The sequence below is a fragment of the Diuraphis noxia genome, unplaced genomic scaffold, assembly GCF_037042655.1.
Source record: "Diuraphis noxia isolate RWA-SAM2 unplaced genomic scaffold, SU_Dnox_SAM2 contig0005, whole genome shotgun sequence".
Classification (NCBI taxonomy): Eukaryota; Metazoa; Arthropoda; class Insecta; order Hemiptera; family Aphididae; genus Diuraphis; species Diuraphis noxia.
The window spans coordinates 5,731,944-5,758,600 of NW_028301715.1; the positions used below are offsets into that span (position 1 = coordinate 5,731,944).

The window sequence follows — 26,657 nt, forward strand, 5'->3', positions numbered from 1 at the left end:
AAAAAAACTTACCAAAGTAAAAATGAGAGACGCGTTTGCCCGACAGCGATTTCTCGGTATATTCCCCACGCCCATTCTTTCTGCATGCATTTCCAAAGTACTGATAATAATGTAATCAACGCGCGGTGCGCGCGCACAATGAACGACTGATTATTATTATTATTATATATATTATAATCATTATTGTAATCGTAAAAAATCTCGTCATGCGATGAAAAGTTTAAAAAAAAAAAATGTTTGGAAGTAGCGATAATTGTATATACTGCAGCAGTAATCTGTCCCTCGCACCCGCAGAGCGAATCCGGTCGGGGTTTTCAATAGATCTCTGATTTCCACACGAGCCGCCCAATAGTCGTTTGTACGAATCACTTATTAGAGTTTTTCGAGACCGCTCTATACATATATACAGCGTGTCCGCAAAAACATAATATATATATATGGTATACTCTATATAACTTATATAGTTACCTACTTTTATTTGCTCAGTACTCTATGTACATTATATTATCGATTTCTGATTTCAGAGATGACAAAACCTCTGAATCGTTAGTTAAACTGCAGCCTTATAATGTTAATTATAGTATGGTATCGATATTTAAGTATATTCAGTTAAATGTCCAGGATATGGGGCAATGACCCTTTTGCCTCCCTCGTGTGGGCGCCCTCGGATGTAACGAACACGAACGTTACTATGATGTAGTATTACCTACCCAAGTATTCTTTCTATAATATAATACTATATGAGTTCAGTGGCGTGCCTAGAAATGTTCAATGTGATGCTATGACTTTATGAGTAATAATATAATTTAATGCATTGTCATAGTATAATACCAAAAACCTCAAATGTTTATGTTCCAAGCTCTCCCAAATCATTTTTAGTTAATAATTGTGTATATATTTAAAATAACATACATTAAGTATATCAATTTTTTTTAAATTAAAACTATTACAATTATAACACACTCTCATACCAAGTTATTCTACTAACATAACATCATTAACCTATATCACTGAATTTCATTTAGTTTGTAATTTTGGATAACAGTTGTTTTTATTTTCATAATTTCATTAAGTATTTTGGCGGTTGGACTACAGTTGATGATTGATAATAGTGATAAAGATAACACATGATTGTATTATATTGATAGTTGATACCCTATATACATGATCTTTGAATACAAATAATTGTATACAAACTATAGCAAAGTAAGGATAATTAGAATATATTATGTTAATATTTTATAGTATGTACTCTGCAAGTATCTGTATAGAGAATATTTATTGCCATAATAGTAATAACTTTTTTCAAATGATTAACAAAAAGTATTAAGTAATGACTCTAAAAACGCTATACTCTCAACTAATGTTGTTTTCTGTAGGTCGAAAAAAAAGACGATGGGGGAGGCAATATAACCCCTAATTTCTCCTCTGAATACATTTTTATAACATTTTATGATTGTGGATACAAATTTCGTAAATAAAGGGGGGGGGGGGATTCCCAATATTTATATTAATAACATTTTAATATACCTGTAATGGCGTCACAGTGAATTATTGTAATACAATAAAGATATTTTTGTTTAACCCTAATAAACATGTTCTAGCCCATCTTCCCAAACCACGTAGACGATTCTAATACCTATAACACCCCCCCCCCCCTTGCGCTACTGTGTAAAGTATATTGTATATATGTATGTATAATATCATGATAGGTAAAACTGTTTTTTATCAATACTGCAGTATATATATACACCTATATTATATTATATCATGTCTGGTAGGTGGGGAGGATTCCCTTTCTACGAATCCATTGCACCGATTTGGTATAGTCATAATATAATATATTATTATGATGAACACACTACATACCTCAACTCTATTATGTCGACTGTCGCGATGATGTTATATTGTTTAGGCACGAACTCCATATCATGCATAATAGGTATACCTACCTATTTACAGATAACATCCGGTATACCTATATATAGGTAAGCAGTCTTGGTCGTTCGGTTGGAATGAGATCTTCGGCGCTTGCGCACACGAACGCATATTTTCCGACTTTCCCTGCCACCTCCTCCGTCACAATGGCATATACATATAAACAATCACGTCCACCGGCGACTTACACGACGATATTGTTGCCGCGACACAGTCCTCCGAAGAGCCTTTGCGGCAAGCAAACGCTGTACAACGGTCAATCCTCCGGCGTCTGTACCATTTCCGCTTCCGTCTCACGCGTGTTGGCTCCCGCGTTCTTCGGCACAGACTGCGGCGAATATTTACCCGCAACTCGGGCCGCGTCGGAGGTCTGCTATATAATATATTTATAAATTTCTTCTTTTTTTTTCGGCGTATTATTATTCCGTTTCCTCTCCTTCTCCCGACCCGTCGCCGTCGCCGCCCGTCCAATATGTATGTATGTATTCAGAAATTATTATTCATCGAGTAGCCGCCTCCGTCGCCGTCCACCCCGCTGAGCTAATTACCAAGTTAATATTATACGCACGCGGTATAAACACTCGTACAACCCTGCAAGGAGCTGTTGCGTGAAAGGCGCAGCAAAGCTCATGCAAGTTTCATCGTATAAACGGTCCCATCCCCACCCCTCGCCTACAAAACGATATCCTCGTAAATTCCTCTCCGCCCGGACGGAGCGCATTACATAAGCAGCACATCAAAAATCGCATCGGCGCCGCGGTCGATCTCACTGCTTATATAATATTATTTAAAGAAAATATATTATCTCGCATAACAAAATAATATATTATATAAGGTACCCGCCCCTCCCCCCCATATCATATTTTTGGCCCTGGTACTAAATCTGGGCCCTAGTACCACGAGTCTTGAAGGTTAGGACCTAACCTAACCTATACATAGCTGGTATATGTGGGCGATGGGTGGAGAAACAGTCAAGTGTTAAAATACTGCGGCAGCCTTCAGCAGTCGAATCATTAATCGAAATACTTGGCAATCATTCGTGGTCTTCAATCGATATCCAACATTATAGAGTTCATCACAGCCAACAAACTTCAAGATACGTAAGGTTTAAAAACCATCGGAATTATTAAAAAAAAAAAAACTAGATAATATATTATGCAATCGCCAAATTAAATCGTTTGTAAATACTATGTTAGCGAGGGTCTTTTATCAATAAAAAAAAATTAAGTAAAGGTACCATATATATACTATACTATGGTAATATAAATTTGGATTTATACGACACATATCTAATGAACAGCCTTATACGTATCTAGGTGTTAGCCACCCATATACAGTTATACTGCATAGCATCTTGCAAGGTTCGAAAATAAAACATCTTAAATAGAAGATAACCGTCGTCAAAGTTCCCTAATTGCTCTACATTCAGTAAAACTAACCAATCTGCTTTTTCTTCATATAGGTTCACATCTCAGTTGATTCGTCGTGTGAGATGTGTGAGGTAACCGTAGAAAAATCCGGTTTTCTCGTGTTTGGCAGGGTGTTTTTTGTTTTGGTTCTAAAAAATTGTACAAAACACTGTCGAGGTTTGATATTATTATCAATTATCATTGATACGATTTGATCAACACAGTTGAGCGTAGCTGTGAACCAGGCTTTAGACGACTAGAAGTTTTCAAAATATTTATTTGAATTGATATTTCTTACAATAAAAGCCCGAGCAAAAACGTTTAACCGTAATAACACATTTTGTTACCTAGGTATTTCATAAATGTATACATATATTATACCTACATATCATCAATTGTTGACTGGTAAGACATAATTTTATAGACAAACGAAAAACGGACGTCGAAAAAATAATAAACAACATATTACAAATCATTATCGCCATCCGACATGTCTGAAGCCGCACGGCAACCGACAGCGTCGGAACCGTCACGCGACGATGACGATGACGACGACGACTCGGAACAACTACCCGAGAAGGAACCGTCGAAGGACGACGACGGCGACGAAGAAGTCACCACCGGCGGCCCCACGCTACCGCCGGAACTATTGGCCGAGGCGAAGGCCGCCTTCGCCATGTTCAGCGACGGTGGCGGCCGGATGAACGTCAGGCACCTGTACACGGCACTGCGAGCGGTCGGCGTGGACGCGACCGACGAGGACGTCATCACCGTGGTGGACGAATACGACCCGAACGGCCGCGGACACATCACCGTTAACCAGTGGACGGCGTCCGTGGCACGTCGGTGGGCCGAAGACGGGGCGCGGCGCCGACGGTTCCGCGCCATGCTGGTGGCCGGCGACCCTACGTCCACCGGCCAGGTGACGGTCGACCACGTGCGCGCCGTGCTCAAAGAGTTCGACCCAAAGTTGCTGACGGCCGCAGACGCCAACGAAATGGTGGCCAGCATGGACTTTGCCGGCTTGGGAATGGTCGACTACGACGAGTTCATGGACACCATGGTCCGGCCGGCGCCGCTTGACGCGACCATATCATATGATTATCCGTAGTCGCAGCCCGTCCTCGATTCATTTAATTAGTAGTTGCTAAATTATAAAATATGAAATACACAATTACTGTACTTAAGTTTGTATAACAACCCCCACTACCTAATCTAAAAAGGCGTGCGCTGACTTTGTCCGCCGAGTGGCAGGTTAGGGGAGAGGCACATTAAAAAGGTCTGCTGAACCAACGTTACCAAAGATTCTTGAACTAATGAGTACTAGTATAAAGTTAAACATTAAATTATAAATTGTATAAAATACAATTTTATTTTATTCAATATATGCAATATTATAAAAATAATCTAGTATAGTGATCTACTATAATAATCTATATATACTAAGTGGTCTTCAAACTATGGGTTGCTACCAAATTTTTAATCGCGTAAGCTTATTATGGGTCGCAATCAATGTATGGTAAGAAAATTGGGTCGCGAGTGAAAAAACTTTGAAGACCACTGGTATATAGCAGATATCAGATATCTATGAATTTCTTAAAGAAAAAGCCAGAGACCGCAGCCTACCCCTCTCCTTTCCGTGCCAACGACTATGCCTATCTTTATACTGCCTTTCGTGATATTTAAATGTACTCAATAATCCCATGAGATGGAAATTGATATTCATATCTTTTATATTCAGGTCATTCTTAATTTTATTTTTAGGTCGTCTTTTCGTCATGCAGGTACCTGCACCAGTAATATTTAATGCAATAATAACGGTAACTATTGAAATTATCCGAATGACAATTTAAACGAATACAATCTATTACAGGAAAATGAATCAAATTGAGAAAAAAAAAGATAAAAATTGACCGAGAATAATATTATAGCTCTAGCTAGATAGGTGCTGATCTACACATATACTTAAAAGTCTTAAAAGTATTAGGTAACAATGATTATACAATTTCATTACTCAATTAGTAAGGTTGGTACTACTCTAAATAAATAATATTGTAAAGCTAGGTATACTTTGAAAGTAAAGTAAAATCGTTTAGGAATGTTTTTAAAATCAATCGTATGTATAGGACTTATCAAGTAGGTATAAAATAAGATACCTGAATACCTAATGCTTCTCTCCACTTAATTTTAGAGTAAAATTACCCATTACAAAAAATAACGAAAAAACGATAGAGAATAATGTTTTTGTGGGAATGACATATATCGGTATTATATTTATTTGATTTTTGTATTCGACTTTCAAAATAAACGAACAAATGTTAAATTCTATTGGTTTGAGATAATATTTAGACAGATCGATATGGCGTAATTCCTTAAAAAAAGAAATGATATTTTTTTCTATATTTTTTGTAATGGGCGATTTTAATCTAAGACATTACCTACTTAAAAACATATTGAAAAAATGATTCTGCGTAAATGCGTTTCGTCTACGTTGAGCGTTGGCCAGAGAGAGAAAACAAATAGTGCGCTTACATCCTCTTAATACGCGCCTATAAGTATAATAGATACTCGGTGGAGGAAAGCATCTGCAAGAATGTGCCTCCGTAAAAGTGTTATCGATGCGTAGCCCGTTGCGACGTCATCTGGCCTAAATATACATAATAATAATAATATTAGATAGTATGCGTATGTACAGCGATGTAACCGTAACGTATATCTATAACATATATATTATATATGACGAGCCCACACGAAACGGACGAGAGACTACGACCATGTGCAAGCTGCGGACCTGCGATAAAACCGCCAAAAAAAAAAAAACCCACCCCGTTGAACTACATTATATGTCTTTCGGACAAAAGGGTTTGAACCCCCTCGCTATCCCTCAAAAACGGCATAATATTATACAATATAATACGGAACACTGCACCATATATAGACGGACGGGTGTCACTGCTGCCGCCGCCGCAGCGTCTCCTACCCGCGGGACGGTTGACACGATATCACAAAAACGTCCGAATTGTAAACAATAATAATAATAATAATACCGAGTGGCGGAGGAATGTATAAATAATAAGCAGCGCGGCACACGAACAAGAGGGGTCGAAGAAGTTTTTCTCGGGCGGACAACTACGGTCGGCCGACTGCGAATCGGTTAGGCGACCGGTCTTATAAGACATATATATATATAAATTATAATGATACCTACACGTATTACCACGCAACATAAACCATAGATACATGATGATGGATGATGGACGGAGCTGCGACGAAAAAAGGCTGCGGCGTAGTCGTCGGGACAAAACGGGTATTATTTCGGATATATTTTTTGTTCCCACTCTGCCCACCCGTTTTTCGTTTTGATTGATTGCCCGGACACGCCGCAGTGCTGGTTGTTCCTCGCGTCCCCTCGACGACTGCTCGGCATTCGAATTCAATATCCCCCCCCCCCCCCGGAGTGGATCACACGACTACGGTCGACGGGTCGTTAATGTCGTAAAAAAAAAATGACGTACTACCTATTATATAGGTCAGGGGTTTTTTTTTTTTGGTATTTTCATCATTGAATTTTCACAGGCGATCCGGTCAGATATGAATGCACGTAGGATAAGTGTTAAGTATAGGTACGGAGAGTTTTGTCGAAAAACTATTATATGACACAGGGCCGACCGCCACATAAGTATATATTTAAAAAATGTACAAGCTGACATTTACATCAAAATGCGTAGCTCAAATCAAACACATAAACGACGGATGACTGTGGAAAAGGAAAATTATATTCATGAAATTATGCGTCAGTATAAAGATCAAGTTATAACCCGTTTGGAGTTTGTAGAAATTTTGGCATACAAAAATTTGCCAGTTTAATTTTTAATTTTTATATTATTTTTATACTTATATTTTTAAATCATTTGTATATGTATTTGTTTGCTAATATTTTTTGACGTTGTTTAACAATTTTTTATATTATTTTAATGTATAAACACAAAATGTATTATTGATTATAATTTTTTAAATTCGTAAAAATATAAACTTATAAAAAAATATGCACTAAAAATTGGTAAATTTAAAAAAATCTACGGCACGCAATTCGGTTGTGTCGCGAGAAAACCGCGCACGCAACTCGGTCCTGTCACGAGAAAATCGCGCACGCAATTCATCCTAAATAATGATATTCGCACGCAATTCGGAAACACCGGTATATATATAGTGTAGACAGTGTAGTTATTTGAAGTAATGAAATATGAAAATATTTCTTGTGAAACATTGAAATTTTTTCCAAAACAAATATCAATAAGTACCTATAATCTAGTTAGGGTCATAGTTTTCCCTAATATTATAAAATGTATTGTGAAGGTGAGTTATAATGAAAATTATACGTAAAAATTAAATTTATTAAAAAAAAAATTATTACAACACTCAAATATTTCATGAAATGTTTCACGATTTTAATCTTTCAAACACTACGTAATTATAAGCCCGTGGAATAGTATTATATATACTAAAAACTGTGACGACGAGAAAGTTGTAGACGCGTAGTCGCCTAAAAATCTAGTGCCTAGAGTTATTTCGAAAAATTGTATAAAATTAATTAAACACAATTTTTATACGAAACGTATAGATTTCCTAGCCATAGGTGTTGGTTATTGTAGGTTAGCACATTTATTTAAGCAATGTATTTTGTAATATTTTTTTTTTCGGTAAAGTTGATAAAAAACATTTTGAATTCAAAAAGTATAAACTCAAAAAAAACGAGCATTTTTAAATAATTAAGTACCTATACTCTTACTTGTAAAAGTATATGGGGCATATTGCTTAAAAATTAATTAGTTTTCCAATTAATAACGAATCTTACGCGTCTCACTTAAGAACAATAATATTACATTCCAAAAAAAAATGATCAAAAAAAAAAAAATTAAACCACTCGACTTGCCTAGATAGATGGTTTACTAAAAATTTTCTAAAAACAGATTTACACTTTGAATATATTGAAAATCTTAAACACAAAAAAGTTAGATTCATACGTGTAGAGAACGAGTCGATAAGTTAAATTTAAAAATATTGTCTAGAATAAGTTATTTCATTTTTCAGGGTTTCCTGATACATTCTGTACACACATAAGACATCAACTATTAGCATAATAACTATTAGTGAATATAAATTTTCAAAAAGAAGCACTTACCTTTTTTCTGTCAACTATATGCATATACGTACGTCATCAGACCAGACCAAATTGTTAGTCTAATCACCAAAATTACATTCGGGATAATCATTATATGATCACAGGAACAGGCAATTCCGAAATTAGGGGGGAGGGAGACGGTCCTGGGCCCTTGCTTGTTTTCTACCAGCTTTTTTTTTTTTAATGCAAACAAATTTTACGAGAAATTTCAAAAAATAAAAATATTTATCTCGAAAAATTGATAGGAAATTTACAACAAAATTATAAAGCTAGTATAAATAAAAGAGTTGCGGATTCCTGTGACATTCGAAAGAAAATTATTGATTACCTTATTAAAAGTATAAACTGCAAGTAGGTAGGTAGAACTATAAATAAAATATATTAGTGTCATAAGTTTAAATAAGAATTTGTTGCTGCTGTGAATTTTGATTTTATAATTTATTAACTGTTATTGTAATTTTGTACGCAATATAACGCTACAGTTTTTACATTTTTTTTTTAACAGTACAAAATTATAAAATGGTTTAAATACAAGTAAAAAGTTGTGATTAAAATAGTTTAGAAAAAATTAAGTATCTGATGTTGTCCCGGGACCCAATTGAAAACTTATTCAGACTTACTTGGCAAGAGTCAACAAATACGAATTCGGTATGTACCAATTACTTAGTATACCTACATATAATAGAACACTTTTTTTCTCATGTTTGTCAAATAAAAATGTAGTTTCGTGTATTCAAACGATTTTCAAAGGCCGGCAGAACGTTATATTTTGAGTTAATATATTGTAATTGTTAACATAATTGAACAATAATTTCTATGCTAAGGAAAACAAACGCCACAAAAGTCGCAATCAAATACAAATGCTATTTGAACCTATATTATGTCACAGTACTTAATACTAAAATTTAAGGTTTTTTTCATAAATATAATATTAGGACTCTGCTCACGGGTAATTATTAGGGTTTAAAAAAAAAAAACTGCTCTTAGAAAATAATTACCATCTACTACTCTAGACTTTATGTATGCACACTAATAGTTGTTGTATCATGCATAATAATATAATACTCGTATATAAGAAATATTACAATTAGAACTATTAACTAGGTTAAGTAAACAATCATATGTAACTGGTATACCAAAACAATTAAGTAATGGCGTAATACAATAACAATTAGTATAATTTTAAACTTAGTCAGTAAGTATAATGTAACTAGGTTAAATTCAATATCGATATTACCGGTAGTGTTTCGATTGTAAAATTTATATTTAAGGAATATGTGATGACAGAAAAGGGGTCAGTTGGCGGTAGTCGTGTGACTCGATTACCACTGACCACCAGTGTCAGAGCCAGGTGGTGATCGTGTGACTCGATCGCCACTGGACGTCAAAGTGTTCAATAAAAGTGCTTATAATTAATTTGTTCGTTTATTTGTGTACGCCAGTGATCGGCGTATACGACATAGTGATTGTGGTGGTAAAGAATTATTTATGTTGGCAGAATTATTAAATATGGGAAAAAGCCATAAGAAGCATAATATCCTTTTTTTTGTTTTAATATTAATTACTCGCATCTTAAAATCATATTGTATTGTACCTACAGTAAATATTGAGAACGCGTTTAAGGTTTTTTTTTCTTCAAACAAATAACAACAATTTAGAAATAAAAATAATTCAAAACATTTATTTTAGAAATAGTCAAGAATTAAATGATATAATTAAGATCATTAGCAGGTCTGGAGCCAATACTCTAAAAACAAAATTCCTTATTATTTGAACTACAATATAATGAAATGTATAAGTTGTAAAATATACAGGGCTTGTAAATTTAAAGCAGTTTCAAGTGTAATATTTATCTACTCGGATGTACAAAATATATAGTAATATGAACCGAACTAGTGACATTTGATCAAAATAACAGATACAAAACTTAGAATAATATAAGTTATTATATAAAATATATGCATTTCATAGTTTATACAAGTGTTTACATGTATTTAACAAATAAATAATAACAATTAAGAAATAAGTAAGTTTGCATGGAAGAAAAAATTAAAAACCTACGTGGAAAATATTATAATATATTTTCTCCGTATTTTTCGATCAAATCATAATATTATCCCGAGTATGTATCGTTATAGTTTATACGATTTTTAATGCTTAGAACTAATTATGATGATTTCAGTTGTATGTTTTATATTATATAATATAATATGTACTACTAATTTGTGTATGGTACAATATAAAGTAAACACATTTTGATTGAAATGTAAAATTGACATTTTATAAAAAAAAAATAAATAAATAATAACTACTTCTTGAAATAAATTTGAGTTCTAAATTTACATATTAAAATCAATTACATTGCTTACATAAAATTTTTAATAAAAAAACCTTTGGTTAGGAAAAAAATAAATCAAGTGAAATAGTAATGATAAAACGGACGGTACTCTTTGCGAATACTACCCATCATGGTACATAATAGAACAGGTGAGGTCACTCGGACAGTCTCGATTTGATATGTAAAACCTCTAGTGTAGTTTTCAAGGTTAGGCTAAGTTACTCTGAAACCTAACCAAGATAGTTTTACATCATAGAAAATTGAGGGATAATTTGGAATTAAATTGTCCGAGCAACTGAAGTGAGTAGATGACCCCAACAAGTCTAAACATGCTATGGCAGGTAGTCGCTATAACCAAAATGTACCAATAGACAATTAAAGCTAACATAGTTCAACAATTAATTTTTAAAATGTGTATCAAGGCTATAATTTTGTTTTATCATTATTATTATATCGAATTCAGATAAAATTAATTATACTACATTTAAACTCAAATGTATTTAAAAACTATTGACGGGTTGAAGATTTAAAAAATTACAATATACCTACAGTTTTTGTTTCTAAAATAACATTAATGTCTTTCAAATGAAAAAATGCAATTTTAAACATGTATTAATCAAGATTGAAAATGTAATGCAAACAAATACATTTTAAATTAATATACATATTATATTGAACTATGTCCTTAAAATAATGTCATATATTATATTAATTGTATTTAAAGAAAAAAATCAGTTAGGTACATACCTATATATTAAAATAAATTTTGCCTGTTGAAAAAACATAACACAGTAAATAATTTCAATTTTACCTGATAAATTACTCTGATTCATTATACCTATAACGCATCATCTTCTTCACACAATCTTTGTATGTTTCACGAGGGCCTGGAACAACACCGACAGCCCTAGTACCTAGTCCGGCATTTGCTAGTCTACCTTCGGCTTCTATTATAGTTGTTCGTCCTTGATTACTTTTACCTAATCCCATTCCTTCTTGCCAACCCATTTTCTGTAACAATTTGTTACCTTTATTGTCCGATCCAATACCCAATTTAGTTGGTTGTTCATAATCTACGGTAGCTTCTTTAGCCTTCGTGTACTTGTCTTTTAAGTTGTTTAAAGGTTTATCAGGTTCATTATATTTCATCCTTCTTTCTTTTGCTCTATCTCTATATTGAATAACTCGTTTTGATTCATCGTCAGGATCCAACCCTCTCTCATTGTACCAATTTCTAATATTTTGTTTATGTAAGTCAGACATTTGTTGATGTTTTATTAATATTTCTTTGCTACTAAACTGTCTTTTACACAACAGACAAGCAAGTTTTACCCAATCCGTATGTTGTTCATCTTCATTTCGATTGGCTTCTTCCATAATTTCATCAGTGTAACTATTGTCATCAGATGTGGAAGCAACTGGAATTTGCTGTTTTTTAGGTTCAGCCTTAGTACCCATCACAGAATATCCAATATCTGCTGCAGCTTGAGTTTTTGCTGTTTGTATTGCAACTTGGGCTGCCACTAAATTTTGTTTGGCAGAAATCTTTTTTTGATTTAATGTTTTTGCCCATTTCTCCATATCTTTGGCAATACGTTTTGCTACCTTAACTTTGTCGTCATCTTTTTTTTCTTCTACTGGAGCCTCTTCTTTTTTAGGTTCATTGCTAATGTTACTTGCATCAGAATTTGAATTTTCATTTGAAGGTGCTGATAAATAAGTTTGTTTTGTAGCATCCCAATAAAGAAAACTATTTGTAAAACTGTTAAAATAATACTGCGAGTTTGCATCGTAATAGAGCTTTGTGTGCGGGTCATAATAATAACCAGATCCTTTGTCATATTGATAAGTAGATAAATCAGGTGGAGAGTATGTGGTATCTCCTTTCCCAGATGGAGGTTGACTTAAGGGATCAACTTTACTAGCAATAGGTAAAGGAAAAGCTGGAACAGCTTGTGATATTACTACTGTACCGACAGGTGCATAAACAGCCGAAATAGGTTGAACGGACGGCATGGAAGGCATATTAATAGTCTCTCCTTTTTGAATTTTTTCTGTGTAAAAATTAGTGTAATATTGTACATAAGAAGTTCTTTCAGCAGGAGTTTTTGCATAAACATTTGCACTGAATTCTGCAAGCCTAGGAACATCAGCAATAGTATAGTTTGGAGTTTCTGGTTTTTGGTTGCTCCATTTAGCTGCTTCTACTGCAGCGTTACCTATTGATGCAGTAGCTATTGGCCCAACTGGACCAAGCTTACAATATGACACAAGAACTTCCTTTCCATCGATAAGCAATGGATCCTCAACTATTAATGCATTATGGAGATACATAGCATCAACCACATTGTTCATTTCTAAGTAGCAAAGACCTTTAGAGACATTTGTCAATGGATTTCGACCGATTCGAACACTACGAATAGGCAATGTTGATAGTGGCTGAATAGCTTTAAGAACATTTTCTTCAGTTGTAAACAATTCTAGTCCTCGAAGCAAAACTGTATGTGTAGGATAAGAACTGACTTCTTTTGTGTGATCAAATATTTCTCCCACTTCTCTTGAGGCGCCACATACAAAACAGCTTTCCCTGCGCTTAAAATTATGAGCATTGCATTTACACCACCAATCAGACAACATTTTTTCAGGGTCTATTGTAGAAATAGTATACTGCATAATTGCTCTGAAATTATCTCTCAACATCATTTCACCCTGTTTACTTTCCATAAGTGTTTCAGCTTCTGCTTTTGTAAAAAATTCCACAAATGCAAACCCACGAGATGACCCAGTGTCTTTTTTTCTAATCAGACGTATATCAACAGGTGTGAGGCCACATTTCAATATCTCTTTTCTTATATCAATTTCAGATATATGAGGGGCTAAGCCACGAACAATAATAGTTTTATTTGGAATTTGTTTTTTAAATGTGTACCTGTCAAAATCTTCTTCACGATAATATTCTTGTGATCCATCTTGACCTCTTCTTGTATCCACAGTATTATTGTAGTGACGTCGAGTACTAGTAGTAGCTGAGTCTGAATATATGTTTCTAACTCTTGGTCCATCTGAACCTTCAAGACTCCTTGAACGACGTTTTCGACGTTCATCATCACTACTATTATACTGACTTGTTTGCGAGTCACGATCACCCGGAGAATATCTACTCCTTCGCTTTGGAGTTCTAGACCTCGATCTAGATCTTGATCTTGATCTAGACCTACTCCTTGACCTTGACCTATGGTGCTTTTTATGTTTGCTATGTCGCCTGCTACCGTGTCTACTTGAACTTTTATCATGTTTACTTTTTTGGCTATGATCACGACTTCTACCTCTTTCTTTACTTTTTTCAGTTTCCAAAAATGAATCTACAGATTTATACCAATTAGTTTTATTATTTGAAGTATTAACACTTTTTTCATTGTTGATGCTATGATTAGATCCGTTTGAATGAGGAGATGAATCATAAGCTACCAAGTCCATTTCAACACTTTGTCTAGTAGATGAGTTTACCTCATCATTTGAGTCATAACCACATGTATCCTTGACCACAAACTCTGCGTCCATCTTTACAATGAAACAAACAAACAGACAATATATATTAGTTTATAAAACTTATGAACTTTAAATTTTTATTCCTCATACGCCTTGGTCCCTTTTACGACCTTCTTCATATATGATTTTCTTTTATAATTACTTACCCAAAAGTAATATAGTTAATTAAATGATGCAAATTAGTAACATACTATTCATTTAAATTAACATTATTTATATAAAAACAAATTTGCATTATAAAACATGTCTATAGTAAAATGAAACTATTTGAATATAATTCCTTGTAATAGTTTATATATTTGGTAACGCATACATTTGTATTAATAACAATTACAATTAATATAAGGTGACATAATATATATATATATATTATGTATATAAGTGAATTATTATTAATTATTAAAATACAAGACTATAGCTAATTTAATTCAATTTGATCCTACCTCAAACAAAAATGAATTTTCTGTGAATGAAGCACAGGCACAACGTAGCTTTAACTTATTCTTGATGGTTGTTTGGATTGTTGAATAATCTGTAATACAATTTGTATTGAAATTGAGTGAAATAATTAGAATGATCAATTTATGATCAACAGTGGACACTTCGTCAACAACAATAATCAATCTGTCAGAGGCTCAAGACGAATTTCTGACGCATAGCCGATATTGGCTAACATTGTTTAAAATTTGACTAACCTTTGGATATTAATGTACCAGCCCAGAACTAGTTTGGAACAGTCCTAAACAACCAAAGCGTAACGATTGAACAGGCTGATACACAAATCTGCAATACATTTACAATGACTTATAATATTATATCCAAATATATTAAAAAAATCCATTAATCAAAACAGTTGAATCCTGTGGTGAAAATTACTTAATTACAAAAGTGTAGTTTTTTGTAAAATTCTTCTAGTTCTTAAAATATTTGTACAAACTAAATGTATTATACATTAAAATATTTACCATTACAAAATATAAGTAAACAAGATTAATAACTAGTATACTATAACTTATTTTATTGTTGAGTAAAATACATCTATTTATGATAACCATTGATACCTACTCATTATATTTATAGCCTGATATATCAATAAACCAGTAATGATTTATATATTCATTTATAGGTAAACATTTAACTTAAAATTACTGTTAATTATTATTATGCACTTATACAAACCAAATTACAAAATTATAAAACAATTAATGATAAATAAATTAGGTTATTCTAATTTGTTCTTAAATTTTGAACTAATTTTGAATAAAAATATTTAAATATTTATTCAATTAAATAAGACTATTTAATAATTTAGTTAGATCGTTTTAACTAGCTATTGAACTGTCAAAATAAAATTTTTAGCCTTATAATAAGTGTCAATGAAAATATTTTAAAACATAAAATGAAAAATATACATTTCAATAAATATTATTTGTGAATAAAATTAATTGGGGTACCTAAGTAAAAAAATATTAGATGCCACTCAACTATTCATCACCGACCAAATTATATTATTTTATTTATACCACTATATTTTTAATTCTGTAAAAGGTAATTGTAAATCGCCTTATAGTTATATTGATGGATTAGTATTATATTATATAAATTTATATACTGACTCATTTAGGAACCTCTTCACAAGGTTTAGCTTAGAGGAAATGAGCAAACTTATAATGTTGAATCAAAATTATGTTGTAATTTGTTTGCAATATATTATATTATTTAAAAAAAAAAGTTATAATCACAAAATGGTAGGTAATGAATACCTAATATTCAATACTTACTATCTAGTAAGTATTTAGAATATATTATATGATAGATAAACCGATCAAAGTGATCTAATTAATCTAAGATACTCATTATTTCAAAAACTATCTATATTTTTAATAAATTATAACTATCATTTTTAAAAATTTTTCTTTTCCTTTTGATATTTCAAATTTTCGAAATACTTCAAAAAAATTATGCTGCAAAATATGAGATTAAAAATGTATATTATCATTCAAGAGAAAAACATTAAAAATATATTTTTTTTCTAAAATTTTGTTTTAAAACATCAATAAAAGAAATATATTCACAGACGAAAGTATTCTAAAATAATTAGTGATTTACGTTAAATGGATTACAACCTCGATAACTATCAAGGCATCAACAAATTTGTATAATCAATTATCGTATTTAATGTATTTATATTAAAAACATGGAATACTATAATTAATTAATAAATTACAGTAAATGATTAATGATTTTCATATTTTGGTATTGATTTCTTAAATAAAAATTAATTAAATTAAATTAATTATCAAGCTAACAGAAAGTGTTATAAATGGGTGGGTTCTTTCAACAAAACTTCATAACCTGTTATATTTACTTTTATCACATATTCTTATTGTGTCTAGTATAACTGACACAGATTATTAATACCTTGTAAAAATAAAAAATAAAATATTTTAGTATGATATTCAAATTATCAACGATAGGATTTCATGATTAAGTCTAGAAAAATATGGTTAGAAATTTTAAATTAAAATATAAATCTGTTAAGAAACGTTTATTTACTTTTTTTTAGGTCATTTTCATAATTTGTTAAGTGATATTCTGAAGAAAAAAAAGAATAAATACAACAAAGGATTCGCTAATTTACTTTTTATATTAACATGAATTTAATATAAAAAATATTTAGATACCTATACAATGTATAATACCTACCTTATTATATAACGTAATTGAACATTTTCATCATTAATAATTTATTTTCAATTTGCATATTACGCTTTGTAAGTACATAAACATAAAGTGTTAAATTAAAAAAACTGTGAAATTATTTTTAACATCAATTTTAGGTGATGTTGTCTATTAGTAATCTCTATCAATCACATACTATAATACAAATGTAGCACATTTAACCTTCAAATGGTATTTAAGTTTATTAGTTATAAAAATAAACCATTTAAAAAAAAGTTTAATTTTCTCAGTAATTTTGTTTGATAATAATGCTTAATAAATTTGAACAGTTTGCAGTTAGACTATGAAATGATAAATGAAAAGACCTTAGGTAGGTACGTTAAGGAAATTTATTAAATAGTAGCTATTTACCATAGGCGAAACTAGAAAATTGTATTAGGGCAGGCCAAATGAAAAATATGAAAAAAAATTCTAATTATAAAATAAGTTTTTTATTTAAATTTTAAATTTTATTATGTTAGTATATTATCCAGTTAGTATTAGGTAAGGCTATGGCCTTAGTGGCCTGACCCGTAGTTTTGCCTATGCTATTTACTATAGTAAACTTAAAATTGTTACATGTTTAAAAAAATTGATTATAGTTATAGTGTTGCAAGCTTAGTTAGTTTATTAGTTAATATAACTTAATAGGTAGTATAACCAATTATAAAATATATCATTATTTAAGTACCATCGATTGTTAGTACCTAGGTGTAATGTATATATATATATATATATAATAGGTAGGTACATAATATTAGGTTCATAATCTAATTAAAAGCAAACAATATGATAATACATACAATATACCTATAGGCACTACATTTTTGTTTTAATAGAAATCTTTGGTATGCTTAGTATTTAAAAAATCTTGCTTAAAATGATATAAAAATATAATTTTAACTTAGGTACACAATTTAGCTTAGTAATCTTATGCATTTAAAAAAATCAACATAGTAAATATTGAATCAAGTTATACAACTTTAATACATGCACAATTATAGATACAAGTTACACACAAAATATTTTATTTTTTAACATATACACATTTTAATGATAATCCATAAAATAGCAAATTTGTAGGTATAAGAAAGATTGTTAATCAATAAAATAAATAAATTAGGTAATAATTGAAATTAAAATTGACATATATGTTTTATACTATGCCTAACAATAGTATTAATAACAATGGTTTTCTTTAATTTACCAAATTATCTGTTAGGTATTCTTTTTACTGTGTACTATATTGCAATTAATTTAGATTCTAATACAGTGATACAGCTTTGAGAACCAATAAAAATTATGAAATTTGAATACTAAACACCTGAACCATTAATGATGTTTCAAGAACGACTAATGTTTTAAGAATCAATAATTTAAACAGTGTGCTAGGGTCTTATTTATAAGACATTAATTAGAAATATTAGTTTAAGTTAGATAGATGAGTTATAAAAAATTATTAAAACATTTATTATACACACAATTATTAAAACACTAAATACAGCTGATTGTGATCCTTTGTTGTACATTTTAAAGTAAAGATTTTCTAAATTGCAGTATAAGCAAACATCCACATTTTTTTTTTTATTTAGCTTTTACGAGCCGTTTAGGCTCTTTGCTTCTAAAACCAGTTCTCCCCATATATCTCTTGCATAGGCTAAATCTAAGTCATGTGCACACATCCACATTGCTAAGAAAAAATTTTTAAATCTTTAGCCAGCTTTGAGTTTGTAGTAGGCCCCATAAAACAACATTCCTTCATACAAATAAACATATTCAAAATAGTTTAATACTTGTACTTAATAACTGTATAGTATAACAATCAACTTTCAACCAATTAATATGTAGATGTGTCGGAATCTTCATTGAACAGATCAGCGATAGAAAATTATTTTCAAACAACGGACAAAATTAATAATTATTACAATCATAGTCAATGACCGCATTAGGCAGTTGTCTACTTACCTAAAACCGTACTTCAGCACCCAATAAATATACGATCCTCCGATAAAGGACTTATTGAGCAGAACGTTTTTTGGCCGTGTGTCACCGAGAAATTATCACTCCGAACACACCATGTCTCAGCACCCTTGACATTGCAATAACATTTAACGAGGACTGCTAAAGTGCTAAGTAAAAAAAATTACACGTAACATCGATTTCAATTTTCAATTATTAAAATATTTAAATGTTTGTTTATAATAGGATTTGCAAATAATGCGAATATTTACGACCATTGTGGCATTGTCCATTCGTTATCAGTAGTTGATAACGCTGTCCCGGGTGGCGGGCGGAAGCACGCCATAAAATTCCAAAGAGATTCTATAGACTACCCGCTCTTTTTTAATCTATTCCATGGATACCGTTGTAGGTACAAAATATGGTAGGTACTATAAACATCAAATAACCGGGATAAATATATTTTATTGTATAGATCGGGAATCAAATGGCTAAACCTGCGGCTCTCTAATTCTTAGCCTTTTTTGCGCTCCAGAAAGACAGAATAACTTGAGTGTTAAGTGTTACATAATATTTTGTTTGTAGTTTATTATAAAATAATATTACAATTTTTTATTATTTTGGCGGCTCTCAAATACTATCCTCGTGATCAATAGTTACCAGACAATACTGCATGATGTTGAAAAACGTTAATAATTACAAGGTATGTGTTGTAATTTTTCTTTAATGTAATTTTTTATTTGTAAATATTAATATTGCTTAATATTTAAAAACATGACAGTATTTAACACTCTGGCCTACAATTTAGTTGGTTGCCAATACAATTTGTATTGCCCATGTCCCCGCTGCAGTACTTATAAGTACAAATTATGTGCAATTAGTGGTAGGATTTGGAGGAGGCCCAGGAACGTTGTAGACGTTGTAGTCCGACCCCTGACCATTATTGATTTCAAATATTTTCAAACATTGTTAAATGTATAAACATTTAAATAAAAGTATTATATAAATAATTTTGCTTAAAAAAATTATTGACTATGTCTGAGATTGTATTAAGACAATTATATCGTTGTGCAATTCATTGTTTTAATTATTTATTTTTAAAGAATTAGTCGAATCGCATGTAAAAATTTAAAGTAAAAAATAGTTATGTAAATGCATTACGCTCCTCTTCACATTCCAATATACTTACAATAAGTTATACTAATAATAATCATATACCTAGTTATAATAACTATGAATTATGATAACCGATACTGAATCGTATAAAATGTATCATCCTGCCATATGCTACAGCTGGAGTCATTAATATAAAATTTAAAATTTAGATGTTCAAGAAATCATGATCGAAACTTTTGCTTATCATCTTCATAATATCTTACGCGTGTCAGCGTGTTAGGAATTCTGGCACGTGATCTTTTTCCTTGAAAACAGTAAATACTTCTTATAATATTCAAAAATTATATTTAATTATAATATTATATCGTAATCATGTTTGTGTGAGTGTGTGTTAGATGCATAGGTATGATAGGTTACATATCCCAGACAAGTCATTTGATCATTTTAAAACATTGTTAAAAGTTAATAATTATTATGTGGAGTTAATTCCCGCAGCAATTTATTTTAATCTACAGGGATTAAATTTGTATAATAATAATAACACTATGTTTCATAGCGGATCCAACACGGTATACACCGCAAGTCGCGAAAAGTGTTCCGTCTAATCTCGTAAATTCGTCGTCACTAAATGTACACTCGTCCGCATTTGCAGTCGGGTTATCGTTTTTTATTTCCACCACGTTTGCGGCGAGTAAAAAAAAAAAAAAAACGATGCATATTATAAGGAACATTCTGACTATATTATTATTGTAATACAAAAATTATAACGATCAACGATGACCATGGTCCATGGCCGGCGGGCGGTCACGCTTGTTTCGGCTCGGACACCGTTGCTGCGGCGGCCGCAACGCTTTACAATGGCTGAGACCCTGGTACGCCGACTCGCATTGCGCACAACAGCTGGTATGATCGACGCTGCCGTCGAACGTACCGGGACGGCTGGCACCAGCTCATGCGATCCCGATCCGGTGTTTTGCCTACAGTATTTTATTTTCCCGATCCTTTTCATATTATTATTATTATCAATACATTTTTTTAGAAATTATATACAAAAAATGGTATTTTCTGATTTGCTAACCGCCAAAACTAAAATCCAATACATAATATTATTATAGTTTATGATATTGTTACTATTATATTATAATCATTCTAATATTATTGTATAAGTATTATACAAATATATTAAATATTAAATACTTATAAATTATAATAAAAATATTATAGTGTTTTTTTAATCTGTTTTATGAAAAACATATAAATCATAACATATTACAACATATTTATGCAAATATGCAATATTTATTAAATTATTAATTTATTTTTGTTTAGACGATGAATCGAGACATTATTATCACTAGAATTATAGTTAATAATAACAAATTACTTCACGCATTGAACTATATTTTATATTTTCATCAAGAGTATTATTTTGGGAAAATTGCTTTTATGAAATCAGCCCTAAGGTCAGATCCCAGGTAAGACTAGTATTATAAAAATAGTTCTAAACATTAGTTTTTAATTAAATGGTATGAATAGTATGGAAAAATTCTATGAAAATTAGTTTTTGCGGTTTGAACCTATAATAAATATTGTACTTGTGCTTGAATAAAAGCAAACATTTGATATTATTATCACTAAACTCAATAATTAAAATTCTAAAAGTAAAATATCATAAGTTTTAGAGCTGAATATTGGACATTTAAAATAAAATATCCAAAATTGACTCATACCTACAGACATTGGTAAACTTTTTGTTTTTCTCTTCAATTAATATAAATGTTATTAGTGTTCTTACTACTATAATGTCTCTTAGTAGCTCTATTAGTAAGCTATATTATCGGAAAAATACGAAAGTAAGTTTCAGTGTTTCGCTAAATTTCACATTTGTAATTAGTGTGCTGCGTTATTGACGTGTACGTGTACGTGCGCGGACATTGTTATTTATTTTACACACGGTCACTCATACTAATAATCACTTACCACGCACTCATTAAAACGTCTCGCCGTTACACACATAGAAAATTGCCTATATTAACCTCATAAAAACGGTAGGTATTGATATCCCTTAAAATAACTGTAGAGAAAAATTGATTTAAGGTATAACGGTAAAAGTTAATAAAGTACATATAAAAAGGTTATAAATTTCTTTAGATTATCATATTATTTTTACAGTATTAAAATTTGTTTCAGGGTAGTTAACAAGAAAGACAAAAAATTAAAATATAAAAAATAGCAAATATATTATATTAAATAATATTATACACTTTTAATTAAAGTTTAAACAAATGTGTTATTATAATATTTATAGTTTAAGAACTAAAATAAAAATGAAAAAAAAACCTCACAATAAAATATGTTAATTCAAACAAAAATACATAGGTATGTTATACGTAATTGAATTATTATAATATATAATAATAGCTAATTTAGCTAATTAAATTATATTTTCAAGGAAATCTTTAATATATCTTTGATTTTAATTCTTTATAAGGAAGGTAAAGTGTTGGATAAATATGATAAAAATTTTTGGGATGTAGTATTACATATTTACATTCTCTTTGTACGTCAAATTGCAGTGGTAAAATTTCTTTTTCAGCTTCTTCGATAACTTTTGTCATTATACCATGTTTCCAGTTATTTTATTCTTTATTGTGTTTGTTTTATACTATAGTCTATAGGGAATAGAATCGTTATTCCATCATGCGTGGTAAAAAAAAATCGTGAAACTTATCCTAAGGAGAACGGATTATATGTTGGTTTTCAAAACGCGTAATTCGTGTAATCTATTACTTAATACAATCCATTAGACATTTAACATTATAATTAATAATATACTATATAAAAAAATAATATCAAATATGTAAGTTGTTTTATTGTAGTATAAACATACTATATACTTACCTGTATTCAATTTTATGAACCTACCTTATTTGAATTAGTACCTATATGTATATTTTATTGTGAGGTTTGTTTTACATATTTATTTTAGTTCTTAAACTATAAATTATAAATTATGATAACACATTTGTTTAAACTTTAATTAAATAATATTAAAATTTATATAATATTATTTAATATAATATATTTTATATTTTAATTTTTTGTCTTTCTTGTAAACTACCCTGAAACCAATTTTAACACTGAAAAAATAATATGATCATCTAAAGAAATTTATAACCTTTTTATAAATGTACTTTGGTAACTTATACCTTAAATCAATTTTTCTCTATAGTTATTTTAATCGAGTGAAATAACTACAACGCGTGTATTTTAGATACGGCCCGGCGGACGGTGTGATTTTATGACGTCACGCGTTTTACGTGACTTATAAATAAACACCGAAGCAATTGTCCGACAAAAATTTTTATACCACTAAAATTTTGCTTTTTTTAAGCACTAAATTTTCACACAATAAAAAAAAATTAGGATTTTTTTAGTTGTATAGTCCTTTAATTTGAATTAGCTGGTCTGACTATTTTAGACTATGCTTAATTTCATTAAATATTGCATACATTATCTTAGTATATGAGTGTATATGCATAAGTGATATCATATACATTATAAATTAAAATATTAAAATGTATAATAGAATGTAATATTGTAGATAATACAGTGGTGAAGTCATGATGATGGTGGGGGTCGAGGGGGCTGAAGCGGGAGTCCCCTCATTGAAATCTCGGGGAAATTAAAAACATCTCTATACGTATCATAGTTAACCACGGTGATGAGCATAAGTATGTACCTAAGTATTAAATAAATTTTGTTTTAACTAAACAATACTATAATTACTGTAATTTATACAAAGTACAAAGGATGTTTCTCAAGTCTAAAATGTTATAATATCAATACACGGAAGCAGCATACCTGCATAGCAAATTTATGGGGACCTTTGTTGAGTCTCTCTTACGAATGTATAATAAATTGTTGGTAAACGCGCATAGTATAATATTATACGTCGTCATAATTATTATAAAAATATGTGTCGGATACATTCGCTGCATTACTATAGATGACTGATCTTGGTGCTCTCGATCAGTCGTCAAAAATACGTTCCTTATAGCTTATAGTCGTGATTTTCCAACTTCCACAACTGTTTGTCATTTTCTAATAGTTCGCGTTGTAGTGATGTATAGCCGTGTAATTGGTCATGTATTATAATAATATGATAGAAAATCATATCACGAGTATATTGATAGTGCCACGGCTGAATGATATCACTTGCTTTCTTAAGGGTTTTCTTCGAAAGCGTTACTTAGGGTTACCTTCTATTTATGTATTGTTATTTTAAGACTATACATTAAATATATGATATAATATTATATTAGGTCAAAGTATTTAAAGTAATTTACAACTAACCACATTTTTTTTTTATCGGAGAGCTAATCGCTATGTTAATACAGCAAGTATTTATAAAAAAACAATATTCTTCTAAGAACCCAACACCTATATTATGTTTTAGATTCTGAACGAAGTGATAAATGTATTGATTTTACAATGATGTGTTTTTTTTTTGTGTCTGTGTATAGCATAACTAGTCGAAATAATGCTTCAATTTCAAACTTTTGGCGTGGTTTCCGATGTAAAAGTGAATATCCTTGGTGCATTATAGAGGTCAAAAGTAAACATTTTCCAACAGTTTTCAAAAAAATCGAGAAAACAAAAAAAAAAATGACAGAAAAATGGGAATTTTTACGCAAAACCAGTTTTCGATTTTTTTATATGTTTGTAATTCAAAAACTAATCACTATAAATACTTGAAATTTTCACCAAATGTTTATGGTAGTGATACAGTTTAATTTTCTTTAATTATTTTCTTTACGTGATTTAATTTTCAAAATATTTTGACTTTTTTTAAATATTTAATGACAACTGAAATTTTCAATTTTTCTGAAAAATTTTTCTTGAAGTGTCGATAAAATCTTTTTGGCCCAAACAAAAAACTTAAAAATGTAATGCACAATTCCTCATAAGTTATTCTTATAATTATAAAAAAAACTCTAACCATAGATAGAATTTTTTTAAATTATTATTTGAAGTTCAATTATTGACAAAAATTCGTCAAAACCATGAATATTTTTTTTGTGTCTTTTATCACGTTTTGGGGCAGTAAAAGTGCTTCGATTTTTGACTTCAGTACCTTATTCGATCATAAAAAGAATCTAGTTGGTACTTTGGGGGTCAAAAAATTCTTAATATTTTTCTAAATAATCGGGATAAACAAACTAAAAGTTAAGAGAAAAACAGGAAATTTTACGTACTATCAGTTTTCGACAAAATAGATTTTGATTTTTGATGTAACTTTAAAACAAATGACCATTGATACATGCCATTTTCACCGAATTTTTATATAAGTATATTCTGTCTACCATGACATTTTCAAAAAATTTTTATTTAAGTTGAACTATTCATAGGTATATGCAATTTTCGATCATGATTAGTTTTTTAAAAATTAAAATCGATAAAAATTTATTTATTGAGTAGAAAATCTTGAAAATTTAATACAAGGCTCTTAACATATTGTTACAATAGCAGTTGAAAAATAAAATAAATTCATAGTCACAATTTTTTTTTAAAAGCATTCAAATTTTGAATTTTGACAAAATACGTAAACATCACAAAAATTCGCAAATTGTTGTTTTAAGCTAGAATTTCATGAAAAATTTTCTTTTTTAATCTAAGATTTTAAAATTTAATACAAGATTCCTTACGAATTTGTCAATCTTTATCACAAAAAAAAATGTCCCTCGGAAATTCAAATTAAATTTTTATTAGCATTTGAATTTCAAATATTGACAAAAATTCGTCAAAACCATGAATATTTGCGAATTATTGTGTAGTTTAAAATTCATAATATTGTTTGTATTTATATTTAAGGTTATAAAATTCAACACTAAGTTTTCCATAAGTTTTGCTTCATATAGCTATAGAGAAAATTTGAAGCGTCATTATAGGAAAAATGTTTTGTGAGTTTCAGTTTTAAATTTTTATGAAATGGCGTAATAATAACGACTTATCCTCAAACCAGGTATATGTACATAATATATCTATGATAATATAAGGTATTATGAATTATGATAACTACATGCAATGTTTTTGGAAAAATTGATTAACCATGCCTTATATGATACCTATCTATGTATTCAAATTTAACCTACCCTATTCAGAGGTCCACCCCACCCCCTAATGTACAGCAGAGCGACATCCACTTACCCACTTTTTTTTATTAATCTCAATAAAGTCGGCTACTAGGCGATTAGTTTACATTATATTAACAATATTGACATTCTGTTTAAATTAACATGAGCTGGAATTAAATCATGTTGTATGAATAATATATAATTTAGATTTCAGTTTCCTTTAGGAAGTTAATGGTATTAATGTTGGATAGGAGATCGGATTGAAGTGCCTTTCTTAGTTGTGGCGGTACTTATGTGGTAAACTAGAA

General features: G+C 30.4%; 1 protein-coding gene and 1 long non-coding RNA gene across 2 annotated transcripts in view; both read right to left on the reverse strand.

Annotated features, from left to right (window-relative positions):
• LOC107165420 (uncharacterized) overlaps positions 1–26,657 on the reverse strand; it is a 229,630-nt gene that overhangs the window by 104,618 nt on the left and 98,355 nt on the right. The window lies entirely within an intron of this gene.
• Positions 10,183–19,389, reverse strand: LOC107165423 (RNA-binding protein 5-like). The gene is made up of 4 exons (XM_015513642.2): positions 19,103–19,389; positions 15,112–15,199; positions 14,860–14,948; positions 10,183–14,428 (listed from the first exon to the last, which is right to left on the reverse strand). Exon 4 carries the CDS (start codon positions 14,426–14,428, stop codon positions 11,687–11,689), a length of 2,742 nt encoding a protein of 913 aa, XP_015369128.2. The 5' UTR covers positions 14,860–14,948; positions 15,112–15,199; positions 19,103–19,389; the 3' UTR covers positions 10,183–11,686.

Bases quoted from the DNA above. Each gene is read 5' to 3' on its own strand.
- LOC107165423 (XM_015513642.2), bottom strand. From the start codon at position 14,428: ATGGACGCAGAGTTTGTGGTCAAGGATACATGTGGTTATGACTCAAAT.